Genomic DNA, 27940 nt, shown 5'->3' with positions numbered 1-27940 from the left:
TCTTTAAAATCATACGTTCGTTGCATTTGAAAGGTTTTTCTCCAGTATGAGTTCTTTCGTGTGAAGATAGGGACGATTTTTGACCAAATGTTTTATCGCATATGTCGCATTTGAAAGGTTTATCTCCAGTATGAATTCTTTCGTGAGAAGATAGGGTCGATTTTATACCAAATGATTTATCGCATATGTCGCGTTTGAAAGATTTTTCTCCAGTATGAATTCTTTCATGACGAGATAGGGTCGATTTTATACCGAATGTTTTATAGCATATGTCGCGTTTGTAATTTTTTTCTCCAGTATGAATTCATGACGAGATAGGGTCAATTTTAGACCGAATGTTTTATCGCATATGTTGCATTTGAAAGGTTTTTCTCCAGTATGAGTTCTTTCGTGAGAAGATAGGGACGATTTTTGACCAAATGTTTTATCGCATATGTCGCATTTGAAAGATTTTTCTCCAGTATGAATTCTTTCGTGAGAAGATAGGGTCGATTTTAGACCAAATGTTCAGCGCATATGTCGCGTTTTTAAGATTTTTATCCAGTATTAATTATTTCATGACGAGATAGGGTCAATTTTAGAACGAATGTTTTATAGCAAATGTCGCGGTTGAAAGATTTTTCTCCAGTATGAATTCTTTCATGACGAGATAGGGTCGATTTTATACCTAATGGTTTATAGCATATGTCGCGTTTTAAAGATTTTTATCCAGTGTGAATTATTTCATGTAGATAAAGGGTCTCTTTTATAACGAATGTTTTATCGCATTTTTAGCGTTTTAAAGATTTTTATACACTATGAATTATTTAAAGAAGAGAAAGGGTCGATTTTAGACCCAATGTTTTATCGCATATGTCGCGTTTGAAAGATTTTTCTCCAGTATGAATTCTTTCATGACGAGATAGGGTCTATTTTAGACCGAATGTTTTATCGCATATGTCGCGTTTGAAAGATTTTTCTCCAGTATGAATTCTTTCATGACGAGATAGGGTCGATTTTAGACCGAATGTTTTATCGCATATGTCGCGTTTGAAAGATTTTTCTACAGTATGAATTCTTTCGCGAGGAGATAGGGTCGATTTTAGACCAAAAGTTTTATCGCATATGTCGCGTTTGAAAGATTTTTCTCCAGTATGAATTATTTCATGACGAGATAGGGTCGATTTTATACCAAAATTTTTATTTCATATGTAGCGTTTTAAAGATTTTTATACAGTATGAATTCTTTCATGACGAGATAGGGTCGATTTTATACCGAATGTTTTATCGCATATGTTGCATTTGAAAGGTTTTTCTACAGTGTGAATTCTTTCATGACGAGATAGGGTCGATTTTATACCGAATGTTTTATCGCCTATGTCGCGTTTGAAAGATTTTTATCCAGTATGAATTATTTCGTGAGAAGATAGGGTCGAATTTAGACCAAATGTTTTTTCGCATATGTCGAGTTTGAAAGATTTTTCTCCAGTATGAATTCTTTCATGACGAGATAGGGTCAATTTTAGACCAAATGTTTTATCGCATATGTCGCGTTTGAAAGATTTTTCTCCAGTATGAATTCTTTCATGACGAGATAGGGTCGATTTTAGAACGAATGTTTTATCCCATATGTTGCATTTGAAAGATTTTTCTCCAGTATGAAATCTTTCATGACGAGATAGGGTCGATTTTAGACCGAATGTTTTATCGCATATGTAGCGTTTGAAAGATTTTTCTCCAGTATGAATTATTTCGTGAGAAGATAGGGTCGAATTTAGACCAAATGTTTTATCGCATATGTCGCGTTTGAAAGATTTTTCTCCAGTATGAATTCTTTCATGACGAGATAGGGTCGATTTTAGACCGAATGCTTTATCACATATGTTGCATTTGAAAGATTTTTCTCCATTATGAATAAGGTGTTTTATACGGTGACTTTTTGATTGGACGGCCCACTGTTGATATCTTGTGCGTGATTAAGTGAGTTAATCCGTAATCCGCTTCGTGTCTTGCAAAAGTCCATTTGAAATCCCAAAGAATATTTTCCACCCGAGTTTTTACGTTTTCCGGTAAATGTTTAAAATCAAATTGTTGCAAAAAATCCGTTTTTGACATTCTATACTTTTCTTGTGGTTGTGGTTTTAATGAGGATAATTGTTCGTGGCTACACTTAATTCTGGACTGTTTAGAGATTTTATTTCTGAATTTGAAATATTTTCCACTGATCCAAGTTCTATTTGGTTCAGTCTTACTTTATTATTACTTAGATTTGATAGTTTTAAGTATGTTAAACCATTTTCAATTTTTATAACTTGATTTTCCACGAAAATCATGGGGTACTCTTTTATGGTGTATCCTCCTATCATGGCGTCCATTGTTTTAACCATTCCTCTTTTGTATTTCATGTCGCTAGAACTTGAGCTGTCGGTCCCCTTTCTAGTGTGATTTTTCCGCGTAGTTTTAGGTTATAATTCGAATCGTCACTTTATTTATCTGTTGTTAAGCAAATTTGCCTATTATTTTCATTTGCCTGGCTTATGGTTATTGTATCCGATATGGGTTCCAATACGATCCCATATTTTCTGATGGCATATTCTCCTAGAATACATCGAAATGGTAGCTGCTTGCATATTATTACTGTTACTGTTATTTTTTTATGTTCTGTGCTAAATTTTAATGGACATTCTCCAAAAATTGTCAGCCTGTGTCCTGTCACTGATGTCAGGGTATTCTGGCATCTGCTTACGCGATTTTTGACACTAGGAGGAAACCTCTTAAAAACTTCTTCTCGAATTAATGGTTTAGACGCACCTGTATCTAGTAAACATGGTAAATTTTGAAAACACTCAATTTTAAAACAAAGCAAAATCGGTAGACTATTTTTATTTGTTTTCGTATTACAACATCCTAAACTATGTAGGGGTCTTTGAAAGGAAAAACCTGTGATGACACTGACATGCTTGTTTCTTTTTTTAAATGTCTACTATTTGTTTAAAAGTTTCTGGGGTTATCCAAGTTTTTTTCAGTGTTTCCCATCTGACCTTGGGTATTGATAACCGCTTGCCTCATAGGTCTAAATTTAGGAATATTACTATGTGTTTGCCAAGTATTATTTGTTTCCTGACTTCCTAAAATTCTGTCCCCCTCTATTCTGAACTGGTGTCTTGTCTTGTACGTCTGGCCTTCTTTGCGTATTCTATGCCAGCAATTTGCTGCATAGTGGTTTGGTTTGCTACAATAACAGCAATAAAATTTTCTCTTAAATTGTTTGTTTGTTTCCATGTTACTCTTAAATATTTTTGATCCGTCATTGTTGGTTCCCCAACTATCTGTCTTTGGTGGGGGAGGGTGCCCATATTTTCTATAATTATTAGCTGCTGATCTCTCAAGGTCGTTGAATTTGTCAGCCATTTCCCTAGACGGTGACCCTCGGCCTCCGTCGCGCCTTTTTGGTTCACGATTTGGCTCCTCAAAGATCACCCGTTTCTGTCCTCTTTCATATTTTATACTTTCTTGGGCTCCTTTGTTATTTATTGACATCTGATAAAACCTTTTCATAGCCTCGTCAATTTTTACCTCTGTTTCTACTAGTATTATAGCATGCTCTAATTTTTCAGGTTTCTGTGATAATATTATTCTTAATAAATTTTTCGATAACCCATGGGTAAAAGTATGTAGTTTTACTTTCTGTACTGTCTTGTCATCTCCACCTTTCTCTAATTGTAACCATACGGATCTACAAATTTTGTCTGCATATTCCCTGATACTAGTTGAGGTATTGAATGTCACTACCTCTGTTCTTAGCCTCTCAGAGATGCTTGTCTCTATGAATCTTGTTTTAAAAGATTCGATTAGAGTACTGATGTCCATGGGCTCTTTTTCCTTAATTGCCTCAAAATGTTTAAGAGTGTTTCCCTTTAATCTGGCTGCAATTCATTACCTTTTGACCCTATTCTCAAACGATTCAGTTAGCTCGTCAAAAATTTTCAATTTTCCTATAAACTCATCTACGTCTGAATTTCCCACGTGTTCTGGTATAATTTTTGCAATTTCAAGTACCGTTGATAGGGAAGTCGTTTTTTCCTCTGGTAAAGTCATTTTGTTTTAATCTACTATTTTATCTAGTCCTCTCGACCCAGCTTTTCCAACGGCCACCAGTTGTGGTAAGGTGTATTTATGGTATTTAAGGTGATGTACTCGTAGATGCCTTTATTCTCTCTTTATAGGGGTGATAAACTCTGTCCCTAAGGTAATTAAACTTTGGTAGCGTGCCTTAGGCTACGACCGAACTAATGAGGCGTACCAACTGGGAATGTTCGAGGGACTAAAGGTAGATTGTAGAAAGGTTGGCTATAATACAATACTCTTATTCAATTAACATATAATAATACTAGATATATATTTTCTACTGGGACTGGCTGTCCCTAGTAGACCATAAGTCTCAGAAAACTACAATAACATATAATAGGATACTTAGACACTTACAATGATCCGACAAGATTCCAAGTTATTTCTAAAAACAACGGACCAGAGGTCAGTCCGGCATAAACTTAGTATCAGTGTCCCCTTCCCATAAAATGTATCTTTTATACATTTTTATCAACCACATCTTCCTCTACCCAACCGACGCAATAGCTAGGAAGTGGTGATTTCTCAATTTCCCGTTAAGCAGAAACTTGGCAGGATATATTCCTTATCTTAATAAAAAGTGGTATTTCTAAACTTTGTACTTGCGTCTTAATATATTTTTACTAAATTCATAATTAACTAAAGTAGAAAGCTTTACCACGGGTCGCCTGGCAAGATGGTCTTGAACAAAAATCCTGACTTCTGATCCTTCTTCCTGCAGCCTGGAAAGAGGGAAAAAGAAAACGAGTTTTAATAAAAGATTAATCCAATCTTACTGTTTTCCAACATTAGCCCTGTCAAATATTTGATCTCTCAACAACAAGGCAGAGGATATGAAAGTTTTCCTAAAAAAAAATATGACATTGACATCATGTGCATGACAGAAACATGGATCCCTTCTCCTACTTTGGCCATAATTGATGGCTATTCCTGTTATATTTCACCACGCTGCAGTGCATTGGGAGAGCCCAAGACACACGGTGGTGGTGTTGGTTTCTTCTTCAAAGAAAACGTGTCTCGTAGGATTCTGGATGTCGCAGTACCAAAGGACCATGGCATCGAAGGTCCGTGGTTGTGGGCACGACCATAAGGCTTACCTCGGCAAGTTTCGTCATTGATATATGCCATGGTATATTTCCCACCAAGAGGACCATATCGGCGACAACTATTTGGATACCTCCAACAAAGTTGCGACTTCATCAGAACAAAATCCATAAGCAAGAAACTTTCTTTGTGGGGACTTCAACGACCTCAAGCCAAACTGGATCGAAAGCTCTAAAGCCCTGCATCAAATAGGTAAATTGAAAACACGGGGAGAAAACATCCTTGACTTGATTTTCACTACACTTGGTGATTTCAACTCAGATTCTTCGGCGGAAGCACCACTCTCAACCAATATTCATGCAACAGTTATATCACGGCCAAAGTCAACAATGAAACCTCCTAAATAAACCCAGTTCACCTACCGTCCACTTATAGAAGAAGTTATAATTGGCTACAGAGAATGGCTCAACTCAGTATGCTGGTTCCGCCTTTTCGAAAACATAGACGCAAACATCATGACTGAACTCCTCTATGAACAAACAAATCGAGAGTACGAACGATTCTTCCCTGAAAAGGGATTTACAATTAAGGCACAGAATAAACCATGGGTTACTCCGGCAATTAAAGCAGCAATGGCAGAGCAAGACATGCTTTATGAGAAAAAGCCACACTCTGACGAATAGAAACATGGTAGTTAGACTACTAAAGCAAGGTAGATGTCTGTGTGGACACCAAATTTTTGCCAAGTTGTCAGCCAGTGACCCAAGAAAGTTCCATACAACTGTACAGAAACTAATGGGACAACAAAAGTCTAAATCTATCCAGAGGGACCAGCAAGGAAAGAATGTAACCGCAGAAGCATTAATGTACACTTTTCAAATATTTGCCACCAACAGCCTCCCCTCAAGACTATGTCACAGAATGTCCCATCAAAACCATCCCTATTATTACAGTTTCCCAGGTCCAAGAAAAACTCGAAAACCTAGACATTAGGTAAGCCTCGTACCCTGGTGAAAATCCTATAAGGCTGATACCTGCATGCTCCCCCCCCCCCTACTGGCTTCACCATCGGTTATGGTGAATAACCAGTGCCTAATGGAAGGAATTTTCCCAGAAAAGTTCAAAAAGGCATTTATCGCACCAATTTCATAGAAAAGATTACCAACCTCACCATCCGATCTCAGGCCAATATCAAAGACGCCCATTATTTCAAAAGTCTTTGAAGATTTTATTTTACAGTGGCTACTAGCAGAAGTAGAACATAAAATCGATCCTATGCAGTTCGGTTTTCGTCGAGGACACAGCACAACTCACTATCTGGTCAGATTACTTCATGATCTATTAGAGAACCTAGAAAATCCTGAGGCCCTCTCTGAAATAATCATTTCTGATTTCGCGAAAGCTTTCGATCTGCTTGATCATGAGACTGTAGTCAATGAAGCCCGTGCCCTGGAAGTCTCACAGTTTCTCATATGTACCATTGCAAGTTTCCTTTCGGGTCATCAACAGTGTGTACAACTCGAAAATGGGGAAACATTCCACTTCCAAGACATCACCTGTGGAGCTTCCCAAAGAAGCAAGTTAGGTCCCATCTTATTTGTTATAGTCATCAGCTGACTGATGAGGCAGCACAAACAGAGGTATAAATTTGTACATAATCTTCCGCTTAGCCTGCTGCACTTCCTGTCACAAACACCCAATCAGCTCATACCCTTGTTGCAGGGATTCAACATCAAGCTGATCAAATGAAGCTCCAGATAAGCCTCGAGAAAAGCTGTGTAATGCATGTCAACGTCCTGAAGAAGAAGAAGAGCATAAATGAATCTGCACCTCTCCAAATAAAGAAATCAGTAAAAATACTTGGTTTCACATTAAGTTATGATCTCTCGATTGGAAATCACATCAGCCATATCACAGCAAAGGTAGCTGGTTTTCTTAAATCCTTTGCAAATCTAAGAAGGTTTGGAATGACAGAGCTACTCCTTCTTCCGTGGTATAAAACCTATGCAATGCCAGTAATGATGTACGGCTGTCTTTTCTGGCACCCATCGCTTACAGAGAAGCAGAGAAACCAACTCGAAACAATTCAGAAGAGAGCCTGCAAAATAATTCTTTGGCCAAATTATAAGAACTATGAATAAAGCCTGAGCCAACTCAAGCTCCCAACTCTGGAGGAAAGGAGGCATGAAATGCTGATGAAGTTTGGAACTGACATCCTGAAGTTCTCAACACACCGAGATATCCCTCCTCCGTTTACTTTAGAGACCCACGCACATAAAACATGATTGGCAGCTCTGAATGAGAGAAAGAACTGTTGGAGTGCCCGCAAACACACTTAACAACAAGATATCTAAAATCCTTTGTGCCCTACTACGTCAGATGATATAACAATAGTGTCCTGAAGTAAAGGCTATGGTTCATCATTTGTATTTTGTTATTTTTGGTGTTGTGTCTTTTTGTGCTTAAATTGATGATACCCATGTTATTGCAGCGTGATAAAGGGAACGAATAAAGCTTATTATTATATTATAAACATTTGTTCAGGTTGGGTTTTACGATTGGGCAAGAATGTCAGCAGCCTTTTCACACGATTCTGGTATTCCATATGCCACAATGTTAAGCTGACGTTTTTGTCTTTCTGTGTCCTCACAAATAATTTTTCTCACATCACTTTCAAACTTCTTACTACTGTCTCTAAAAGACTGGCTCAGCTTACTTGTAACTAAGTCTTCTTTTTAATTTCCGCCTAAGCTAGGGAACGTTTGCATGCAACATCACTTTCGAAGTTCGAAATGCTACTATTTGTTCTTTCTTGAGATCTTTTCGAAACTGCTTAAGCAAGGCAGTCAAAGGTTTTGAGACAGTTGTTTCAATTAGCTTTTGGGTGGTGTCTGAGCCTAGACTGCATTACCTTGCAAACCAGGCAAAACCATTCACATGTGAGACTACCCTTCATTTTTCGGAACAGTGTATATTCTGAATTTGAAATCCCAATACACTCCGTGCACAACCTTTTGTTAAAATCATCACATGATAAGGCCGAAGACTGTTCATCAAGTTGAACCTGATAGGTACTATATTCATCCTCGTTCTTTTTAGGACTTATCTGGACTATCCTATTGTTTATTTTGGGTGACATTTTAAACTAAAGACAAGATGGATAATGTCAATATTCTTTCAGTTTTCAATTTTCTGCAATAAAGCGGGTTGTTACATTCAGAGCTAACTAAGCAAGGGAGACATTGGTCCCTGCTAACCTGATCCCTGTATTTTAAGGGAATTTACTTCCAGTAGGTACACCGGCGCTTGCAGCAGGTGACCAACCCTTTTCTGCTTGCTTAGTTAGTGAATCCACGCTATGATGTCGACTTTTTGGCTGGATTTTCAAATTCACCCACAAGAAAATTATTTGGCAACTTCGCAGTGGATATATTTACGGATGCATCCAAGAAAGATCAAAAAGTTGGAGCGGCCTCTGTCATTCCCTCAAGGAATGTGAGGAATATGATGCAGTTCGACTCTTCAACAACAGTATAGGCCTGTTTTTTTCACTCGTCAATGTGCTAAGATCTTACATCTTTTGTCAGAAAACGCTTAAACGTGAAATCTTTGAACTAAGATCTCACATCTTTGGTCGTTTTTATGCAAACGTCTTTCATCATTCTGCTCTGATCAGCGGTCTGAGAACAATGATGAGTAGATCATCAAAGTTCTCTCATCATCGTTCTATATGGCATAAAGATGGCGTCTTTCACGCTTTTTGCTAACATCAGTGAGCTGTAAGATCTTAGAACAAAGATGAGTTGAAAAAACGATAATCTTTGCAGAAAGATGCGAGATCTTAGATGTAAGATCTTAGTGCTAAAAAACGGGCCTTATATCAAGCTGAAGTATTAGCTATCGCCGAAGCTGTGAGATATGTGAATGAGAACGGGTTAAATGGGGAAACCTACAGAATTTGTTCGGACTCTAAGAGTGGCCTAGAGGCATTGAAAAATATTTATACGTCTCAATCGGTTGCTGGAGATATTATTTATTGCCACAGTGAAATACAAAAAGTACTGGAAAAAGGAATCGAACTTATGCTCGATTGGGTGCCAGGGCATGCAAATATAGAGGGAAATGAATTAGCAGACGAAGTGGCAAAAAGTGCAGCAGAAGGAGATGGATGTTTCTTGCAAACCATTACTCCAAAGATTGTAAATAGAATCTTGAAACATCATAAAATTTTGCATTATCATCTTCAGTTTACCTTAAAACTAGAGGATAAGGATAAACTGCCATTTCTCAGGATTTTAATAGGCTACTCAAAAAGTATTAGCCTAGGCCTACTGGTTTTGGTTGAAAAAATTGATTTCTTGAATATAATTGTATAATAATGGGAAGAAACATGATAGTCTGATTAATAAACACAAACTGCATATGATTAAGTGAGGATCCTATTGTTTGGTGTTACATGTTAATTTTTTGGCTATACATAGGACCATCAGGGGAGGGAGGAGATGCATTTGCAAGTGAATCGATTACTATCTTTTGAAAGAGCAAAAGGAAGTAGTTGAGAAGTGTTTTGCATGTGTTAGGCCTATAGAATCTTGTAGATAGGCTATTGACTAGCCATTTTAAAATTCTTTGAAATATAGCTTCATTCACAGTCATAAAAAAACACTATAGTAAAGAAAAAGTAAATTTTTGAAATGTATTTGGTATAAGTTTAGAATTGTGGCCCCTGATAAGGAGACATGTTGCGAAAACAATTCTTACTTTAAAATATGTATAATGATCCTAATTAACATATTATCCAAGAGGAGAACCTTTATCATTAAGTCTTTCCTCTAAAAATCCTTGTTTTTCCAGCTTAAAAGAGAAAAATTACAATAAACCACCATGCTGTTGAAATGCTTTAATTCTTTTGAAATTACCAAATAAGTTGTTTTATAGATAGCACTATCCTGGCCATTGTTAATTCCGTTTTTTTTTTTTAATGAGCAGTGGCAAAAATACAAAATATTAATACAACCTAACCTAGGTTAGGTTGTATTAATATTTTGTATTTTTGCCACTGCTCATTGAAAAAATGGAATTAACAACAGCCGGAATGAAAACTATCTGTAAAAACAATTTATTATAGTGGCAATTTCAAAGTTCATTTTAGCATAGAGGTTTATTGTAAACTTTTTCTTTTTAGTTGGAAAAAGAAGGATTTTTAGAGGAAAGACTTGATGATAAAGGTTCTTCCCTTTGATACTATGTTAACTAGGATCATTATACATATTTTAAAGTAAGAATTGTTTTCTTAACATGTCTCCTTATGAGGGGCCACAATTCTAAATTTGTACCATCTATTTTAAACTTTCTAAGATATTGTACTTACTTGGGGTAAGGTTTACATTAACAGAATAATCAGCTAGATAAAAAAAAACATACCACTACCATCAGGATTTCATCCTGAGTCCAAATATAACACTCATTTCTGTCACAAATTATTTTTAAAATTCTTTCTAATCTTCTTTAAGTTTCTTCAATTTTCCTGTTTTTTTTTTCACAGAAATGTCATGGCAACAATACAATTTGAAAAATACTAATTTTTATCCGAGTGACCTAGTCATAACTTTATGTCTATGTGCCAGTCATGTGAAATATCATGCTACACCTATTTTTTACAGCTTCACCCAAAACTAGGTTAAGTTATGAGTAGGTCAGTAGGTCCCTTGGATAAAAATCTGATTCTGTTGATGTTCCATTGGTATCAAATTTCAGTTTTTTAGAGTTTTGATTACTATTGAGCTGGGTTGCTCCTTACTTACAGTTTGCTACCACAAACTGTTTGAAACTGGATGCTCATAGTGCCACACACATTACTTGTGGCGCACTGGCAGCAGTCAACCAGGCCTTTTATGCAACACTTTGGCGGCAGTCAATTGGGCCTTTTATTGGTGGCATTCAGTCAATGTGCCAGCATGGCACCAGGGTCTAATACAAATATATACCACTAAATAAATTAGGTCACTTTAAAGTGACCTAGTTTCATAACTTAACCTAGTTTTGGGTGAAGCTGTACAAAATAGGTCTTCCCTGTTTAGTTTATTTTTTATTCAAAAATAAGAGACAGTTTAGAATTTGGACTTTGGTTATATTTAGGCTGAAAGCTTGAAAAAAAATTCAGATTACTCAGATAGAAAAATATCATTTTCAACTGTTTTGATTTGTATATTGCCAGTTATTAGAAAGTGTCTATGTGCAAGTCATGTGAAATGTCATACTATACTGCAATAAACATATTTATAAATAAAGATAAAGCAAGCAACAACTTTTTCATGACTCATTGTGTCTTACCATCACTAGTAATGTGCCAAACCTGCAATACACCATGCAACTATTACACATCTGAAAACATTTGGAAATGCAGCAAGAGCTATGTCACCCCAAAGACCAAAAAGAGAAAATTTTGCAGCTATTCAGTATCCAATAGAAAAGGGAGTTTCTTGCATAAGGCCTGGATTAAGCCTCATCAAATCCTGATATCTATAAATCACTTTCTGTTAGATCATTGGGAACATCAAACAGTTATTGAGGCACTCCAGATAAGTAAAAAAACAAGCATTGACTGGATGTCTTTTTGCTTTAAAGTTCTGATGGCTTGGAAAGGAAACCAAGAACCTATCAGAGGGGAGGGTGTTGAAGTTTAAATCAATGAAACTTTAATGGCAAGAAGAAAGTACAACAGGGGAAGAATTTCATGGCAAGTTTGGGTTTTTGATGGAATGGAGAGAGAGAGCAAAAGAAAAAATTATTTTAGCCCTGACTGATGGCCAAGAAGGCCTCCAAAGAAACAAGGAAACTTTCATTCCTATTATAAAAAAATATAATAAGCCTGGAAGCGTTATTTACAGTAATGAATGGGGAGCTTATAGTACATTGTCCAGCCATGGATCTACTCATTACCAATTCTATCATTGAGCCAATTTTGTTGATCCACAGGACTGTTCCATTCATACTCAAAATATAGAAAGTCTGTGGAGATGCTTCAAAAAGCACTCTAAAAGACCAGGGATGGAAGCAGCATACATGGAGCAGTGAGTGTTGCGCTTCTTATTTCTGCAAAATTTAAAGCAAATAGACCTACTTCATAATTTTTTGTTTGAAGCTGCAAAGCTCTATCCCCCTGGAATTGATAGGGCCCCAAGAGCACCAGACAGTGACACCCCTAGTGCATCAGAAAATGAGGATGAAGAGTTAGATAAAATAATTCGCAATTGAAATGAATGTCATATTTGGATTCAGGATGAAATTCTGATGCTAGTGGTAATTTTTGTACCCAAAAAAATGAATAATTCAGACTGTTTAGTATTTCTCAAATCAAATCACTGTTCAACAAGATTTAGTATATTTCAATTCAAATTGCAGCTTTCAGCAAAATTTAGTATTTTTCAAATTGAATTGCCACCATGATGTTTCTGTGAAAAAAACAGGAGAATTGAAGAAACTTAAAGAAGCTTAGAAGTAATTTTTTTAAAAATAGTTTGCAACAGAAATGAGTTTGATATTTGGATTCAAGATGAAATTATGATGCTAGTGGTATGTTTTTTTTTTTATCTAGCTGATTAGTCTGTTATTGTAAACCTTACCCCTTACTTGTAATGTTTATTTAGCAGTACCAATAAACTTTCCCCCTCTCTTCTCTAATCATTAAACATATAGCCTACTGTAGCCTAAACTACATATAAACAATAATGTTCCAATTGGTAAAGTTTTTCATTTTGTTGCCACAGTGAGACATGGGAAAAATAAGCAGATACTAATTTAGCTTTTAAAGAATGTTTTTCCCATTTGCACAACAATGATTACACCGCCAAGCTTGTTTAGCAGGGTGTATATACAAGTGGGCGTAGTTTGTGTCTCAGATTATTGAGCAACAACTCTCAATGCCCTTTTGAAATGTCTCTACACTTCATATTCTAATTTTTAGTTCATTTTAGAACAAAGTAATGATGATAAACTACCATCTTCTAAGATTTTAATTCTCAAAAAAATCTACAGTTTGAAGTGTTTGATTGAAAGTGTGACATCACAAAAATAAATGGCGTTTTCAACTTTTATCTAACAATCCTCCTTTTTGGAGAAACAATATTTGTTATATCCTTAGTTGATTGGACACTACTAATATTTCCTAAAACTCAGTTGTTCTCAGAACTGAGCTTTCTTGCATTTTTTGTAGACTCCAGTGGATATTCAATCATTTTGTTGAAATTTTATAGGGGAAAAAGCTTGAAAAAGATGCAACAGGAGCTATTGCTTCAAGTGCTCCAAGCACTAAGAAAGACAGGAGTTAATAAATTAGTAAAAGACAGGACCAAAAAAAAAAAAAACTACAGTTAAGCATTTTTAATACTTAACAGGCACCAAGTTTGAAAATAAGGAATATGTGTAAAAAACTAGCAAAAATATATCCTGGTGGAGTGTTATGTTTTGTAACTTTTCTGATTGCTCTGGGAAGAGAAAAAAAAAACATTGCCATTAATGTGGTAGTAAAGTTTGGAAAAACTTTAATTGAATGATTAAGATTATTTAGAAGGGTAACACTACCCTCTTGCTAAAAAATAAGAAAATGCAAAGAACTTTGTATATCATTGAATTGTTAAAAATCTGAGCTATACACTACTACTACTACTAACTACTAACAACTCATCGCAGCATCAAGCTGCCTGAGGCCAACACAGCTACGCACGCTCCTCCTCCACCACAATCTATTCAAAGCCTCTTTTTTTACACCCACCCGCAAAGTTCCCATGTCCTTTAAATCTTTCTTTATGACGTCCTCCCAACCCAGACGGGGACAACCTGCTTTCCGTTTAGCCCTAGATGGTTGGCCGAAAAGAACAATCTTCGGCAATCTGTCATTCTTCATCCGTACAACATGCTCTAACCACCTCAACCTTTCTTTCATTATAGACCTAGAAAGCGGTATTGAACCACATTTTTCGTATAGCCTATTGTTTGAAATACGGTCAGTCAGCCGGGTACCCAGAACAATCCTTAAGCAATTTCTCTGGAAAACATCTAGCAAATCTTCATCCGCTTTTCGGAGCGTCCATGCTTCAGAGCCATATTTGACCACTGTCATCACTGTAGCTTCTAAGATTCTAATCTTGGTTTGCAGACTTATCTTCCTATTCTTCCAGACTTTTTTTAACTGTGAAAAAACACCCTGAGCCTTAGCTATTCTATTTTTAACATCTTCACTGCTCCCACCATCTTTACTAATAATACTACCAAGGTAAGTGAAACTGCCCACCTGATCAATCTTTTCATTACCCAACGTCACATTTTCATCTTCACTTATTCCTAGCCTTAGTGACTTGGTCTTCCTAACATTAATTTTCAGACCAATTCTATCACCCTGAACTCGCAAAACCTCTAAAACTTCATTCATTTTGCTCACACTTTCATCTAGGATTTTTAAATCATCAGCATAATCTAAGTCCATGAGGCTTTTTCCTCCCTATTTGATTTCGTGGTCTCCCATTGCCTTTCCTGTGCTCCTAAAAATAAAGTCCATCAAAATAATCCATATATAGGGGGATAGAACACAACCCTGCTTAACTCCTGATTTAATACAAAACCAGCTGCTAACCTCATTTCCTGCTATACATTAATAAAGTTATTTGAAAATTATTCAGGATCAAACACTTCAATGATCAGTCAAGTGACTAAACAACATACCAAAACATCAATTTAGCAAAATAAATTAAACAGATTCCAAAACAGATTCAGAGTTCCCACAAATCCTAGAATACCTAGATAAAGAAAAAATGATGATGTAGTAATTTGGAAAACCTTGAAAATGAGAGGGGAAACGTCCTGGTTTCAGTTGTCTTGGAAACTAATCTTTTGTCCTCATGGATGAACCAAATGAGTCTAACATCTAATGTATATATGTCTGTTTCCATTAACATCTTTGTGATCAAGATACAAAACCAGGGATGGAAGCATCATACATGGAGCAGTATGTGCTGCACTTCTTATTTCTGCAAAATTTAAAGCAAAAAGACCTACTTCATAATTTTTTGATTGAAGCTGCAAAGCTCTATCCCCCGGAATCGATAGGGCCCCTAGAGAACCAGACAGTGACACCCCTAGTGCATCAGAAAGTGAGGATGAAGAGTTAGATAAAATAATTTGCAATGGAAATGAATGTCATATTTGGATTCAGGATGAAATTCTGAAGCTTGTGGTAAGTTCCCTCCCCCCCCCCAAAAAAAATGAATAATTCAGACTGTTTAGTATTTCTCAAATCCAATCACTGTTCAACAAGATTTAATATTTTCATATCAAATCACTGCTCAACAAGATTTAGTATATTTCAATTCAAATTGCAACTTTCAGCAAGATTTAGTATTTTCCAAATTGAATCGCCTCCATGATGTTTCTGTGAAAAAAAAAAAACAGGAAAATTGAAGAAATTTAAAGATGCTTAGAAGTTATTTTTTTTTTTAAATAATTTGCGACAGAAATGAGTTTTATATTTGGACTCAGGATGAATTTCTGATGCTAGTGGTATGTTTTGTTTTTATCTAGCTGATTAGTTTGTTAATGTAAACCTTACCCCTTACTTGTAATGTTTATTTAGCAGTAACAAAAAACTTTCCCCCTCTCTTCTCTAATGATTAAACATATAGCCTACTGTAGCCTAAACTACATATAAACAATAATTTTCCAATTGGTAAAGTTTTTCATTTTGTTGCCACAGTGAGCCATGAGAAAAAATAAGCAGATACTAATTTAGCTTTTAAAGGATGTTTTTCCCATTTGCACAACAATGATTACACCGCCAAGCTTGTTTAGCAGGGTGTATATACAAATGGGTGTAGTTTTTGTCTCAGATTATTGAGCAACAACTCTCAATACCCTTTTGAAATGTCTCTACACTTCATATTCTAATTTTTAGTTCATTTTAGAACAAGATAATGATGATAAACTACCATCTTCTAAGATTTTAATTCACAAAAAAATCTACAGTTTGAAGTGTTTGATTGAAAGTGTGACATCACAAAAATAAATGGCGTTTTCAAGTTTTATCTAACAATCCTCCTTTTTGGAGAAAGAATATTTGTTATATCCTTAGTTGATTGGACACTACTAATATTTCCTAAGACTCAGGTGTTCTCAGAACTGAGCTTTCTTGTATTTTTTGTAGACTCCAGTGGATCTTCAATCATTTACTTGAAATTTTTATAGGGGCAAAAGCTTGAAAAAGACAGAAAAAGATGCAACAGGAGCTATTGCTTCAACTGCTCCAAGCACTAGGAAAGACAGGAGTTAATAAATTAGGAAAAGACAGGAGCAAAAAAAAAGACTACAGTTAAGCATTTTTAATACTTAACAGGCACCATGTTTGAAAACAAGGAATATGTGTGAAAAACTAGCAAAAATATATCCTGGTGGAGTGTTATGTTTTGTAACTTTTCTGATTGCTCTGGGAAAAGAAAAAAAAAACATTGCCATTAATGTGGTAGTAAAGTTTAGAAAAACTGTAATTGAATGATGAAGATTATTTAGAAGTGTAACACTACCCTCTTGCTACAAAATAAGAAATTACAAAGAACTTTGTATATCATTGAATTGTTAAAAATCTGAGCTATGCATTAATAAAGTTATTTGAAAATTATTCAGGATCAAACACTTCACTGATCAGTCAACTGACTAAACAACATACCAAAACATCAATTTAGCAAAATAAATTAATCCATATGGCAGTGAGTTGCTTTATGGTTTCCAAAACAGATTCAGAGTTCCCACAAATCCTGGAATACCTAGATAAAGAAAAAATGATGATGTAGTAATTTGAAAAACCTTGAAAATGAGAGGGGCAACATCCTGGTTTCAGTTGTCTAGGAAACTAATCTTTTGTCCTCATGGATGAACCCAAATGAGTCTAACATCTAATGTATATATGTCTGTTTCCATTAACATCTTTGTGATCATGATACAAAAACAGGGATGGAAGCAGCATACATGGAGTAGTATGTGTTGTGCTTCTTATTTCTGCAAAATTTAAAGCAAAAAGACCCTACTTCATAATTTTTTTATTGAAGCTGCTGAGCTCTATCCCCCTAGAATCGATAGGGCCCCAAGAGAACCAGACAGTGACACCCCTAGTGCATTAGAAAGTGAGGATGAAGAGTTAGATAAAATAATTTGCAATGGAAATGAATGTCATATTATTCAGGATGAAATTCTGAAGCTAGTGGTAAGTTCCCCCTCCCAAAAAAAATGAATAATTCAGACTGTTTAGTATTTCTCAAGCAAATCACTGTTCAACAAGATTTAGTAATTTTCATATCAAATCACTGCTCAACAAGATTTAGTATATTTCAATTCAAATTGCAGCTTTCAGCAAAATTTAGTATTTTTCAAATTGAATCCTCATCATGATGTTTCTGTAAAAAAAAAACAGGAAAATTGAAGAAACTTAAAGAAGCTTAGAAGTAATTTTGAAAATAATTTGCGACAGAAATGAGTGTTATATTTGGACTCAGGATGAAATTCTGATGATAGTGGTAATTTTTTTTTTATCTAGCTGATTAGTTTGTTAATGTAAACCTTACCCCTTACTTTTAATGTTTATTTAGCAGTACCAATAAACTTTCCCCCTCTCTTCTCTAATGATTAAACCTATAGCCTTACTGTAGCCTAAACTACATATAAACAATAATTTTCCAATTGGTAAAGTTTTTCATTTTGTTGCCACAGTGAGACATGAGAAAAAATAAGCAGATACTAATTTAGCTTTTAAAGAATCTTTTTCCCATTTGCACAACAATGATTACACCGCCAAGCTTGTTGAGCAGGGTGTATATACAAATGGGTGTAGTTAGTGTCTCAGATTATTGAGCAACAACTCTCAATGCCCTTTTGAAATGTCTCTACACTTCATATTCTAATTTTTAGTTCATTTTAGAACAAGATAATGATGATAAACTACCATCTTCTAAGATTTTAATTCTAAAAAAAAAATTTACAGTTTGAAGTGTTTGATTGAAAGTGTGATATCACAAAAATAAATGGCGTTTTCAACTGTTATCTAACAATCCTCCTTTTTGGAGAAAGAATATTTGTTATATCCTTAGTTGATTGGACACTACTAATATTTCCTAAACCTCAGGTGTTCTCAGAACTGAGCTTTCTTGCATTTTTTGTAGACTCCAGTGGATATTTAATCATTTTGCTGAAATTTTATAGGGGCAAAAGCTTGAAAAAGACAGAAAAAGATGCAACAGGAGCTATTACTTCAAGTGCTCCAAGCACTAGGAAAGACAGGAGTTAATAAATTAGGAAAAGACAGGGACAAAAAAAAGACCACAGTTAAGCATTTTTAATACTTAACAGGCACCAAGTTTGAAAATAAGGAATATGTGTAAAAACCTAGCCAAAAAATATCCTGGTGGAGTGTTATGTTTTGTAACTTTTCTGATTGCTCTGGGAAAATAAAAAAAAAACACTGCCATTAATGTGGTAGTAAAGTTTGGAAAAACTGTAATTGAATGATTAAGATTATTTAGAAGTGTAACACTACCCTCTTGCTACAAAATAAGAAATTGCAAAGAACTTTGTATATCATTGAATTGTTAAAAATCTGAGCTATGCATTAATAAAGTTATTTTAAAATTATTCAGGATCAAACACTTCAATCATCAGTCAACTGACTAAACAACATACCAAAACATCAATTTAGAAAAAATAAATTAATCCATATAGCAATGAGTTGCTTTATGGTTTCCAAAACAGATTCAGAGTTCCCACATATCCTGGAATACCTAGATAAAGAAAAAATGATCATGTAGTAATTTGAAAAACCTTGAAAATGAGAGGGGAAACATCCTGGTTTCAGTTGTCTTGGAAACTAATCTTTTGTCCTCATGGATGAACCCAAATGAGTCTAACATCTAATGTATGTATTTCTGTTTCCATTAACATGTTTGTGATCATGATGAGAGCAACTGAGGATGCAATAGCAGTGTGTGAGAAACTCATTCAGGTTTGTGTTAATGCAGGATGATGCATGCCTCAGAGTGTAACAAAATCCTTGCTCAGCATAAAATCATTTCAGGAAATGCAACTGCAAACCTCAGGGAATCCCAAAATTATTTATACAGTTGCAGACTTGAATACCGTAATTCTTAGAGAGATTCATCAGTAGTAGAGCAGAGTATGCAGCACTATGGGACCATAATGAAACATCACCAAACTCTGTGTCATGTATAGTGTTGTAAGATTACCATAAAATAAAAACTTGGTGAGTAGTTTTTAACTACTCATCTTAGTTTGTTGTAGTTTTTAACTACTCATCTCACTACTCATCTTAGTAACTTTCTTAAAATATTCCTCTATTACTCTTTACTGTCCTCACATAATTTAGACTGGTACCATATTACACTTTGTGCCAATAGTTTGGATGATATGTCCCTTCCCACTAATATTTCTTTATGTTTGTTTCTGATTCTGTCACCTTCATGTTGTCTGATTTATATTATATTCTTGTCGTGTCATTATACTTGTAACCCCCATAATATCAACTGGTCACACATTATAGTTTGTGCTAATACTTATAATAATATGTGCCTTCCCACTGATTTTTCTTTATGTTTGTTTATGATCCTTTCACCATCATGTAGCTTGGCTTCTATAATGTTTTTGTCATGTCAGCACACTTGCAGCTCATATAATTTTCACTGGTCCTATATTGAATTTTGGGCAATTATTATGAATCATATATGTTATCCCACTGTTATTTATTTATTTTTTTTATGTTTGTTTGTGATCCGATCACCTTTATGCAGGCTGATTTCTTTCATATTTTTGTCATTTCAGCATGATTGCAGCTCATATAATCTTGACTGGTTCCACATTATACTTGGGGCCAAAATTTTGATGAATATGTGCCATGCCACTATTATTTCCTTATCTGGGTTGGTGATCCTATCGCCTTCCTGTAACCTGAATTCTATCATATTTTTTTCATGTCAGCACACATGCAACTTGCATACTTTTGACTGGTCCCATATTATATTTTTGGTCAATATTTTGAATAATATATGCTATCTTATTGATATTTCTTTATCTTATTTTTTGATGCTATCACCCTACTGTACCCTGAATTCCTTCAAATTTTTGTCATGTCAGTATATATGCACCTCTTATAACGTCTTACTACCCATAGTATACTTTGGGCTAATATTTGGAATAATATGTGTCATTCCATTGATAATCATTTATATTTGTCTGTGATCCTATCACCTTCAGGTAGGCTGACTACTATTATATTTTGTTTTTTTTTATGTCAGCATACTTACAGCTTACATAGTTTTCTGGTCCCACATTATAAATTGGGCCAATACTTTGATTCTACTTTCATTCTACTGATATCTCTTTATGCTTTTTGTGATCCTCTCACCTTCATGTAGCCTAATTTCTATTATTTTTTGTCGGTCCTGCACACCTGCAGCTCATGTAATAGCAACTGGTGTAACATTATACTTTTGTTCAACACTTTGGATAATTTGTGCCATCCCAATTGTATTCCTATGTTTACATTTACTATATGTGACGGTCATGGGTAATTTCTCTTTTCTTTTGAATTCTTCTTTTCTTAATTCGGTTATATTTGATCAACCAATTAGGGCTGGTAAACAAGAGACTCTCACGCTTGACTCTATCCTTGAATCTATGGTTAATTCTAGCTGTAATTATCACACTACCATTGATTATCGTGATAAAATTATACTCTCACTGTCTTTAAATAGTAGGTTTAATGTATTTTGTTTGAATGTGCGTGGGATAAGAGATAAGTGGGATAGTCTGAAATCGTATTTATGGTCTGATAATTCTTTCTTTTTTGATGTAATAGGTTTAACAGAAACATGGTTATCTGATGGTGAAAATTTTACAGCCTATGATATGCATGGTTATGTTGCTGTCCATATCCCCAGAATGGTAACAAAGTTCTCAGGAGGTATTTCTTTATTTATAAAGTCTGATATTGAGTTTAGAAGAAGGTCTGACCTTGAATCCTTGTTTACATCAGTAGTGTCAAATAGTAGGACAGTTTATTCTCTTGTTATTGATCTGAAAAGCCAGTTTGCATGTGTGTTTGTTTGTTTTGTAAGCCCCCTCCTTTTCCAACACATTTGTTCTGTGATTTGCTTGATCAACTTTCTTGTGTGGGGTCTTTCTCTAAAAAACGTATTTGTGTTTTGGGAGATTTTAATTGTAATATGTTAAATATTGGATCAAGTAATGAATGTGACCATCTCTTTGATATGCTTTCTTCTTCTGGGCTACCTCCTTCAATTTTTTTTCCTTCTCGTGTTGACCCTACTAGAAATTCTGCCACTTTAATGGATAATATTTTCATTTCTCATTCTCCTAATTTGAAGTTTACTTCTGGTCTTGTTTTCACTGATCTTTCTGATAACTTCCCTATTTATGTTTCACTTTTTGTGCCTCAAGCTGAGATTGCTGTGAATGAGCAGGGTGAGTCTTCTTTTAGAACTTCCACAGATAAAGAAATTTCTCATTTGATACATAGTCTTCAGAGTAATGATTGGTCTAGTGTTCTTGAAACTAATGATCTTGATTGTGCAACGAATTTATTTTTGTGTCGTATGGGAGCTCTGTTGGATAAGCATTGTCCTCTTAGAAAGAGGCCAAGGAATTCCATACCTAAATGTCCATGGATGTCTAGAGGTCTGATCAATGATACACATATGAAGGTGTCTCTGTTCGAGGCTGCATGTAAAAGTAAGACACATGATAATCTTTTGAGGTATAAACTTTATAAAAATGTGCCTACTTCGTCTGTACGTGCAGCGAAAAAGCTCTATTTGTCGCGTCAAATTGATGAGTTTAAGAAGACTTAGCGAAAGGTTTGGAATGTCGTTAATAAAGCTGTTTCCTGTAAATAACTAAAACAGTCCCCCCCTTGTAATTACAAGAGAGCTTATGGATCTTTTGAGTACAAAAATTCTTCAGCCCGCGCCTTCAATTCGTATTTCACCTCACTTCCTTCAGTTCCTAATCCACCCTACAGCAGAGTAAGTAGTTTTCCATTAGTAGAAAAGTCATTTTTCCTTTTTCCATGCAGTGATAATGAAATTTCTAACATTATTTCTAAGCTTTCATGTACCCGTTCAGTTAATGGTTTTGGTTTGAGCTGTAATGTTCTTAAAAAAATTGGTCAGTATGTTTCTAACCCCATCTCACACATAACTAACCTCTCTCTTTCTTCTGGTGTTTTTCCTAATTTATTTAAGGTTGCTAATGTTGTAGCTTTGTTTAAAAAATGTGATTCATCTCTAATTTCAAACTATATACCTATTTCTCTCCTTCCTGTAATTTCTAAGGTTGTTGAAAAAGTAGTGTATTGTAGACTCTCTTCATTTGTATTTAGTACTAATACAACTGCATGTAATTCTCTCATAACTAACCATCAGTATGGCTATCGTCCCAGCTTTTCTACCTTGCATGCACTTTCAGATGCTACAGAGTTTGTGAGTGTTAACCTTGACAAGGGCTTGTGTGTTTTGGGTCTATTTCTTGACTTTTCTAAGGCATTTGATATGGTCGTTCACTCTGTTCTTTTGTCTTAATTATCTTCATTTGGAGTGCATGGGGTCTCTCTTGAATGGTTTAGGTCTTACCTCTCGGGGAGATCTCAGTATGTTTCGGTTAATGGTGCTTCTTCTTCTACTTTGTCTATTGCGAAGGGCGTTCCACAGTACCGGACTTTCTACAATGACCGCATTTGTTTTTAATCTGTATTAATGATATTGTTGATGGTGTTTATCCCTTTGTGCACCCTATTCTTTTTGCTGACGACAGTAACTTTTTCATTGCTGCAGTGGACCTGTCATCTGCCACTTGCCGAGCTCAAGGTCTTCTTGATAAAGTAAAAGATTGGTGCTGGTCAAATGGTATGACTCTCAACAGCCAAAAAAAGTGCCATTGTACACTTTAGAGCCCCTTATCATATGAGAGACGCAAGGGAACCAACCATCCTGACTTATGGGAATGATATTATACTGCAAGCTACTATAGTGAAATTTCTTGGTGTGTATCTTGACTGTTTTCTTTCTTTTAAATCCCATATAACTCATACCCGTTCCCTTGTCCTCCGCCAATCTTCAATGTTATACAGGGTTAACTCATTTCTTTCCCCAGATGTTATGCTTTCTCTTTATTCTGGTTTTATGTTTCCTTACCTCTCTAATTGATGTACTGTCTGTGGTTGTACTAATAAATCTCTTCTCTGCTCACTTCAAAGAGCCCAAAATAGGGCAGTGAAGGCCACTTTTGTTCTACCTCGTTTTTACCCTTCCTCTGATCTTTATAATGACACTGGAATAGCTCCGCTGGATCGTATTGTTGGTAAAAGTTACCTTTATTTAGCACATTCTGCTTTTCTAGGTACATTTCCACCATCTCTGCAGAAGTTTTTCTTTCTGTCAGGCTCAGGTAGGTACTCTTCTTTTTTACGTAGCTCTTATCGCAGGTTCATTTTACCTAAGCGATCATCGACAGCAGGTCAGAGGTCTCCTGTTTATCAATCTATTTTACTATGGAACTCAATCCCTCCTGATGTCCCTCTATCTCTTTCTGCAAAGGCACATTCTCACTGGGTATTTCCAGTATAGTATTTTCCCCGTTTTTTCTTCTTTTTTTGTATTCCATCCACATTTATATGTCTTTTTTTTCATTCAATATATTTCTCTGATTTTTTTGTTTTATTTAATCCTAATTTCCAATCTCTTCTTCGTTTACATATTTTTTTTCAGTTATTTGTGAAGTTTCTTGTTAATTCTCCTATTTTCATAAATGTCTCTTATCCATTTTTTTTTTTTTTTTTTTTTTTTTTTTTTTTTATGTGCTTTATAATAGTGTCTTATTTGTTTTGTTGGCCCTTTACAAGCTGAGCTTCTTGGGCGTGTATAAATTTTAAGTTTGTAATTGTTTTTTTTTTTTTAGTATTAATAAATTGATTGATTGATTGATTGAATAGGTAAAATAAGATAATTTTCAACTGCGACAACCTTTTTCTTTGTTGAAGTCTAGATCAGATTAAAATAAATACCAAAGCTCTAGTAATCAAGGACCACTTAAACATCAGCCAAAAAAAATATAATAAAACTAGAGATCATCAAATGGTGAATCAACTATGAATGGTCCAGCATGAAAATGAACCTAGGACAGTCTAAATATAAAGAAAGATCACAAATTCAAACAAACCTAAATTTCATACAAATTATAATTGCATGTTTTAAGCTAGTTATCTTATTCTCCTGATCTCTATACCTTGCGTTTCTTAAATATTTCTTAACTCTGTCTCATGGACAATCCACACTGGAGGGAAAGTACTCAGTGAGCAAGAACATGCAAGTGGAAAACCTAAAGGAGAGGTGACTGATATAGCATTGTGCCTGGTCCAGGATGTCATTGCTAAGCATACAGTTGATGAAACCCTATTAAGACTTAATCAGACAGTGCAAAGGAGCCAAATGAGGTATGTGCAATAATTTAGAAAAAAGAGCAAGCTGCAAAAGAAAAGAAAGGAGCTCCCCCATGAGACAGAAAATGTAATGCAAAACAGAGAAGAATAGCAAAATCAGTTAAATGATGCAGAAAGAGGCAGTCAATAGGGCAAAGAATGCAGAAAAAACAGGACTTTACATTCCTGTCCAAGTTTAATGCTTTTTATAAATTTATAGCAAAGAAAAAAGATGCAGTAGGCCTATATGAGGGAAAAAAGGGCTCTCATATGGATGATCCTGATACTTTAAACAAAAAAGGGCTTTTTCATTTACAAAATGGATAAAATTAGCCCCATTCTCCAATGGTTACAAGTTTAGCCTGTTTTTGTAGGTTTTTTTTTTATATGAAAGGATAGACCAGCAACTGGGAGAGGGGTTGTCTGAAAACGAATCTTCAAATAACCTTCTGGCCGCATATTTTATTTTTCCAAATTTAACCCTCTGACCAGGTATTCTGCAGTTTACACGTGCAGTAGCTACTGGTTAAATTCTATGCATCCCGCAATTTGGACATGCTTGCAATTATTGAGGTTAATTTACGTTGATTTAACATGATTTCACTGTTCAAGTGCTACCCAGTCTAGGAATTACTCAATCCTAATCTGCATATTTTTATATACTGGTGAACTGATATGTTTTCTCAATGTCTTGCTACGTGTCTGAATACTCATATCATTATTGGAATGTAAAGCATTGTGTTTTGTTTTTCTGAATCATAAACATTTGATTTGTGCTACAGAATGCTGGTAGGCCCCAATTAGGAAGTAAGATAGAGGAATCTGATAATGACATTGACTATGTACCTTATCAGGATGAAAACTGTCCAGGTTTATATTTGCTAAACTTGGGTAGTGGTGTATTCTCAGGGTTCGGACAGGTCGGTTCGTTTCAAATTATAGGCTCTGTCCTGTTTTTATAGGATTTCCTGGGCCCAAATATAGGCCAAATATAGGGTTCGGAATTCCTTGGGATCTGATCTGTGGTAGATGGCGTGGGATGGCTGGTCACATAAATTCGTCGTTTCCCGAGTTTTTGCATTTATTTATCTTATTTCAAAAACAAACTGTACAAATAGTAAAAGACGGTAAAAAATCAGATACACATACAATGCCAACGATTGACTGATACAGGTAAAATATTTGGAATCACTCTTGCTGTTTCTTGGGCATCAATTTCAATATGAGGTCAGTTTTTCTTTTTGCAAGAGACTGCTCCGTTCTCGCAGATTCCACCATCTGCTCTGTTTCACTTGTTCTGGACTTCACAGCTCCATCGAGCAAAGAAACAGCTAGGGCAATGTCTATGGAACTCTTGGACTCGGCAGCCCTCTTCATTTTGTCGGTCGCTTCCTGAAGTGGAGTATCTGCTACTGTTCTCTTTTCTTGCTCTTATGCTCTAAGTTTTATCCTTTTCCTTTCCAGGTCTTCTATTTCTTTATTTTTGTTGTGGACCTCCTTTAACTTCCGCTTGCTGTCCTCTTTGAAAGCTGCTTTCTCCTTCTCGGATAGCTCTTCTTTTTTCTTTTCATCCAGATATTGTTGACACCGAGACTATGCGGAACGTGCAAGATTCAATAGCTCTTTTGTTATGACAAATTCTTCTGGTTTCCTCCAAAAAGCCTCAACGTGTCATATACCATGAGTCTTGCACCCAGAACGCGTTCAGACATCAAGCCCTGGTCGTCACCGAGAATCCTACCAGAATGCGAGAACCCACGCTGAACATCTACGCTGCCATGTGACAACGTCAGCACCACTTTGATAAGCTTGGTAAGTTCCGGGTACTTGCGGTCCCCGCGCTCATTCACCAGTCCAAAATAATGGCTCCAAAAATGATCGATCCAAGTAATGTCCTCACGGGGTCCAGTTTCCATTCGCAAAAGCAGCCACTCAGCCTGGGCGACGTCTAAGCTTACTCCAATCACAATCTTGCTTGCCACAACCGCTGTGTCTGCAATACTTATTGAATGTTGATCGGATTCAAACAGCGTAAAGCCTCTAGAAAACCATCCTTTTCCAGAGGACATTTGTTCAAAATATGGCAAATACCCGCAATAAAATGTTTTTGCACATTGACATAGAAAATGGCCTTGTCTTTCAGTGTTGCTTTCTCACTGAAAGCTCGTTCTTCATTTTCTGAAACTATGTGGTTATCTGCAAATATTTCAGCAAGGTTCAACATTTCTAGTGAGAAATTTTCAGTCTCAGTCACGAAATCTGGAGTAAAGACCCGTCTGCAAAGCGTCACAACTAGTCTTTTGATCTCTGAGTGCAGAACACGAATGAGAGGCTCTTCTCTCTGGAACAGTTGGGTGAAACTCATGAACAGTTTTGCTGAGGCTAGAACAAACTGAAGTTGGGCCTTCATCGTTGCACTTTTTATATAAACCACAATCTTCAGAAATTTGGGAGTGGACAGAAGATTCTTCAGTTTTTTCTCTCTCAGCACGAAGTTCAGGAAGTACTCTAAGATTGCCGGCCACTGCTGCATGATTCTAGCGAGGGCACGTCCGATCGTCAGCCAGCGGCTTGGGACATGCTTCATGAAAGCATTCCCTGGCACTCCCACTTTCGATAATCCGAACACCTGAAGACCTGTCAAGAAAGCATTATGAATTATATGGATCCTGCAAGTACCAATGTGCAAGTACCTCTGTATGAGGACCAATATCGAATGCGTATTTGTAACTCTTTAATACCAGCGTTGTTGGTTGTCTCGTCATGTTATAGTACTAAATATGACTGAATGTCCTTCACAAGCATTTGCTTATAGTTAGGATGCAGCGCATTGGTGATCAGATACGTCAGTTTTTTCGCACATAGGGACATTCTGTTTGGGATCTTACCGGGGGAAAATAGCATCCCGCGATTAAAAGGCCATAAAAAAATGTGGATATGTTTGAAACTGGGCCGTATTCACATCAGCCTTTAATAGCGTTCAGCCAGGAAAAGCATACGTCGCAAGAACTCACAGTCTCATTCAGCAGAGACTGCTAGCCTATATACTGATTTTTGCTCATTTTGGACAGGCCCAACATGACAAAAAACAAAACATAGGCTACCAAGTCAACACAACAGCATAGCCCAGGCAGAAGCAGCTTACTAATCCCAACACAAAGCATTAGTTAAGTTCAAACAGCTCAACAGTTGTAATTAATTATTGATCTACACCAAAAGACAGCACAGTTTACAAGCAGAAGTCAAAAG

At 35.8% G+C, this 27940-nt stretch overlaps 2 protein-coding genes across 2 annotated transcripts in view; one reads left to right on the top strand and one right to left on the bottom strand.

Moving 5' to 3' along the window:
* LOC148942441 (uncharacterized) overlaps positions 1 to 5834 on the top strand; it is a 19192-nt gene extending 13358 nt beyond the window's left edge. The window contains exon 4 of the mRNA XM_089103600.1: positions 5587 to 5834. Within this exon, the coding sequence (XP_088959726.1) occupies positions 5587 to 5834 (248 nt within the window). The remainder of the gene's footprint in view (positions 1 to 5586) is intronic.
* The window catches only part of LOC148942439 (uncharacterized), a 199203-nt gene that overhangs the window by 37525 nt on the left and 133738 nt on the right, over positions 1 to 27940 (bottom strand). The window lies entirely within an intron of this gene.

Source organism: Artemia sp. Qi Xiang Cuo, chromosome 17 (genome assembly GCF_049724085.1).
Source record: "Artemia sp. Qi Xiang Cuo chromosome 17, ASM4972408v1, whole genome shotgun sequence".
NCBI classification, from domain to species: Eukaryota; Metazoa; Arthropoda; class Branchiopoda; order Anostraca; family Artemiidae; genus Artemia; species Artemia sp. Qi Xiang Cuo.
The sequence above is the reverse complement of the archived record's forward strand: the minus strand, read 5'-3'. Positions and strand labels throughout refer to the sequence as shown.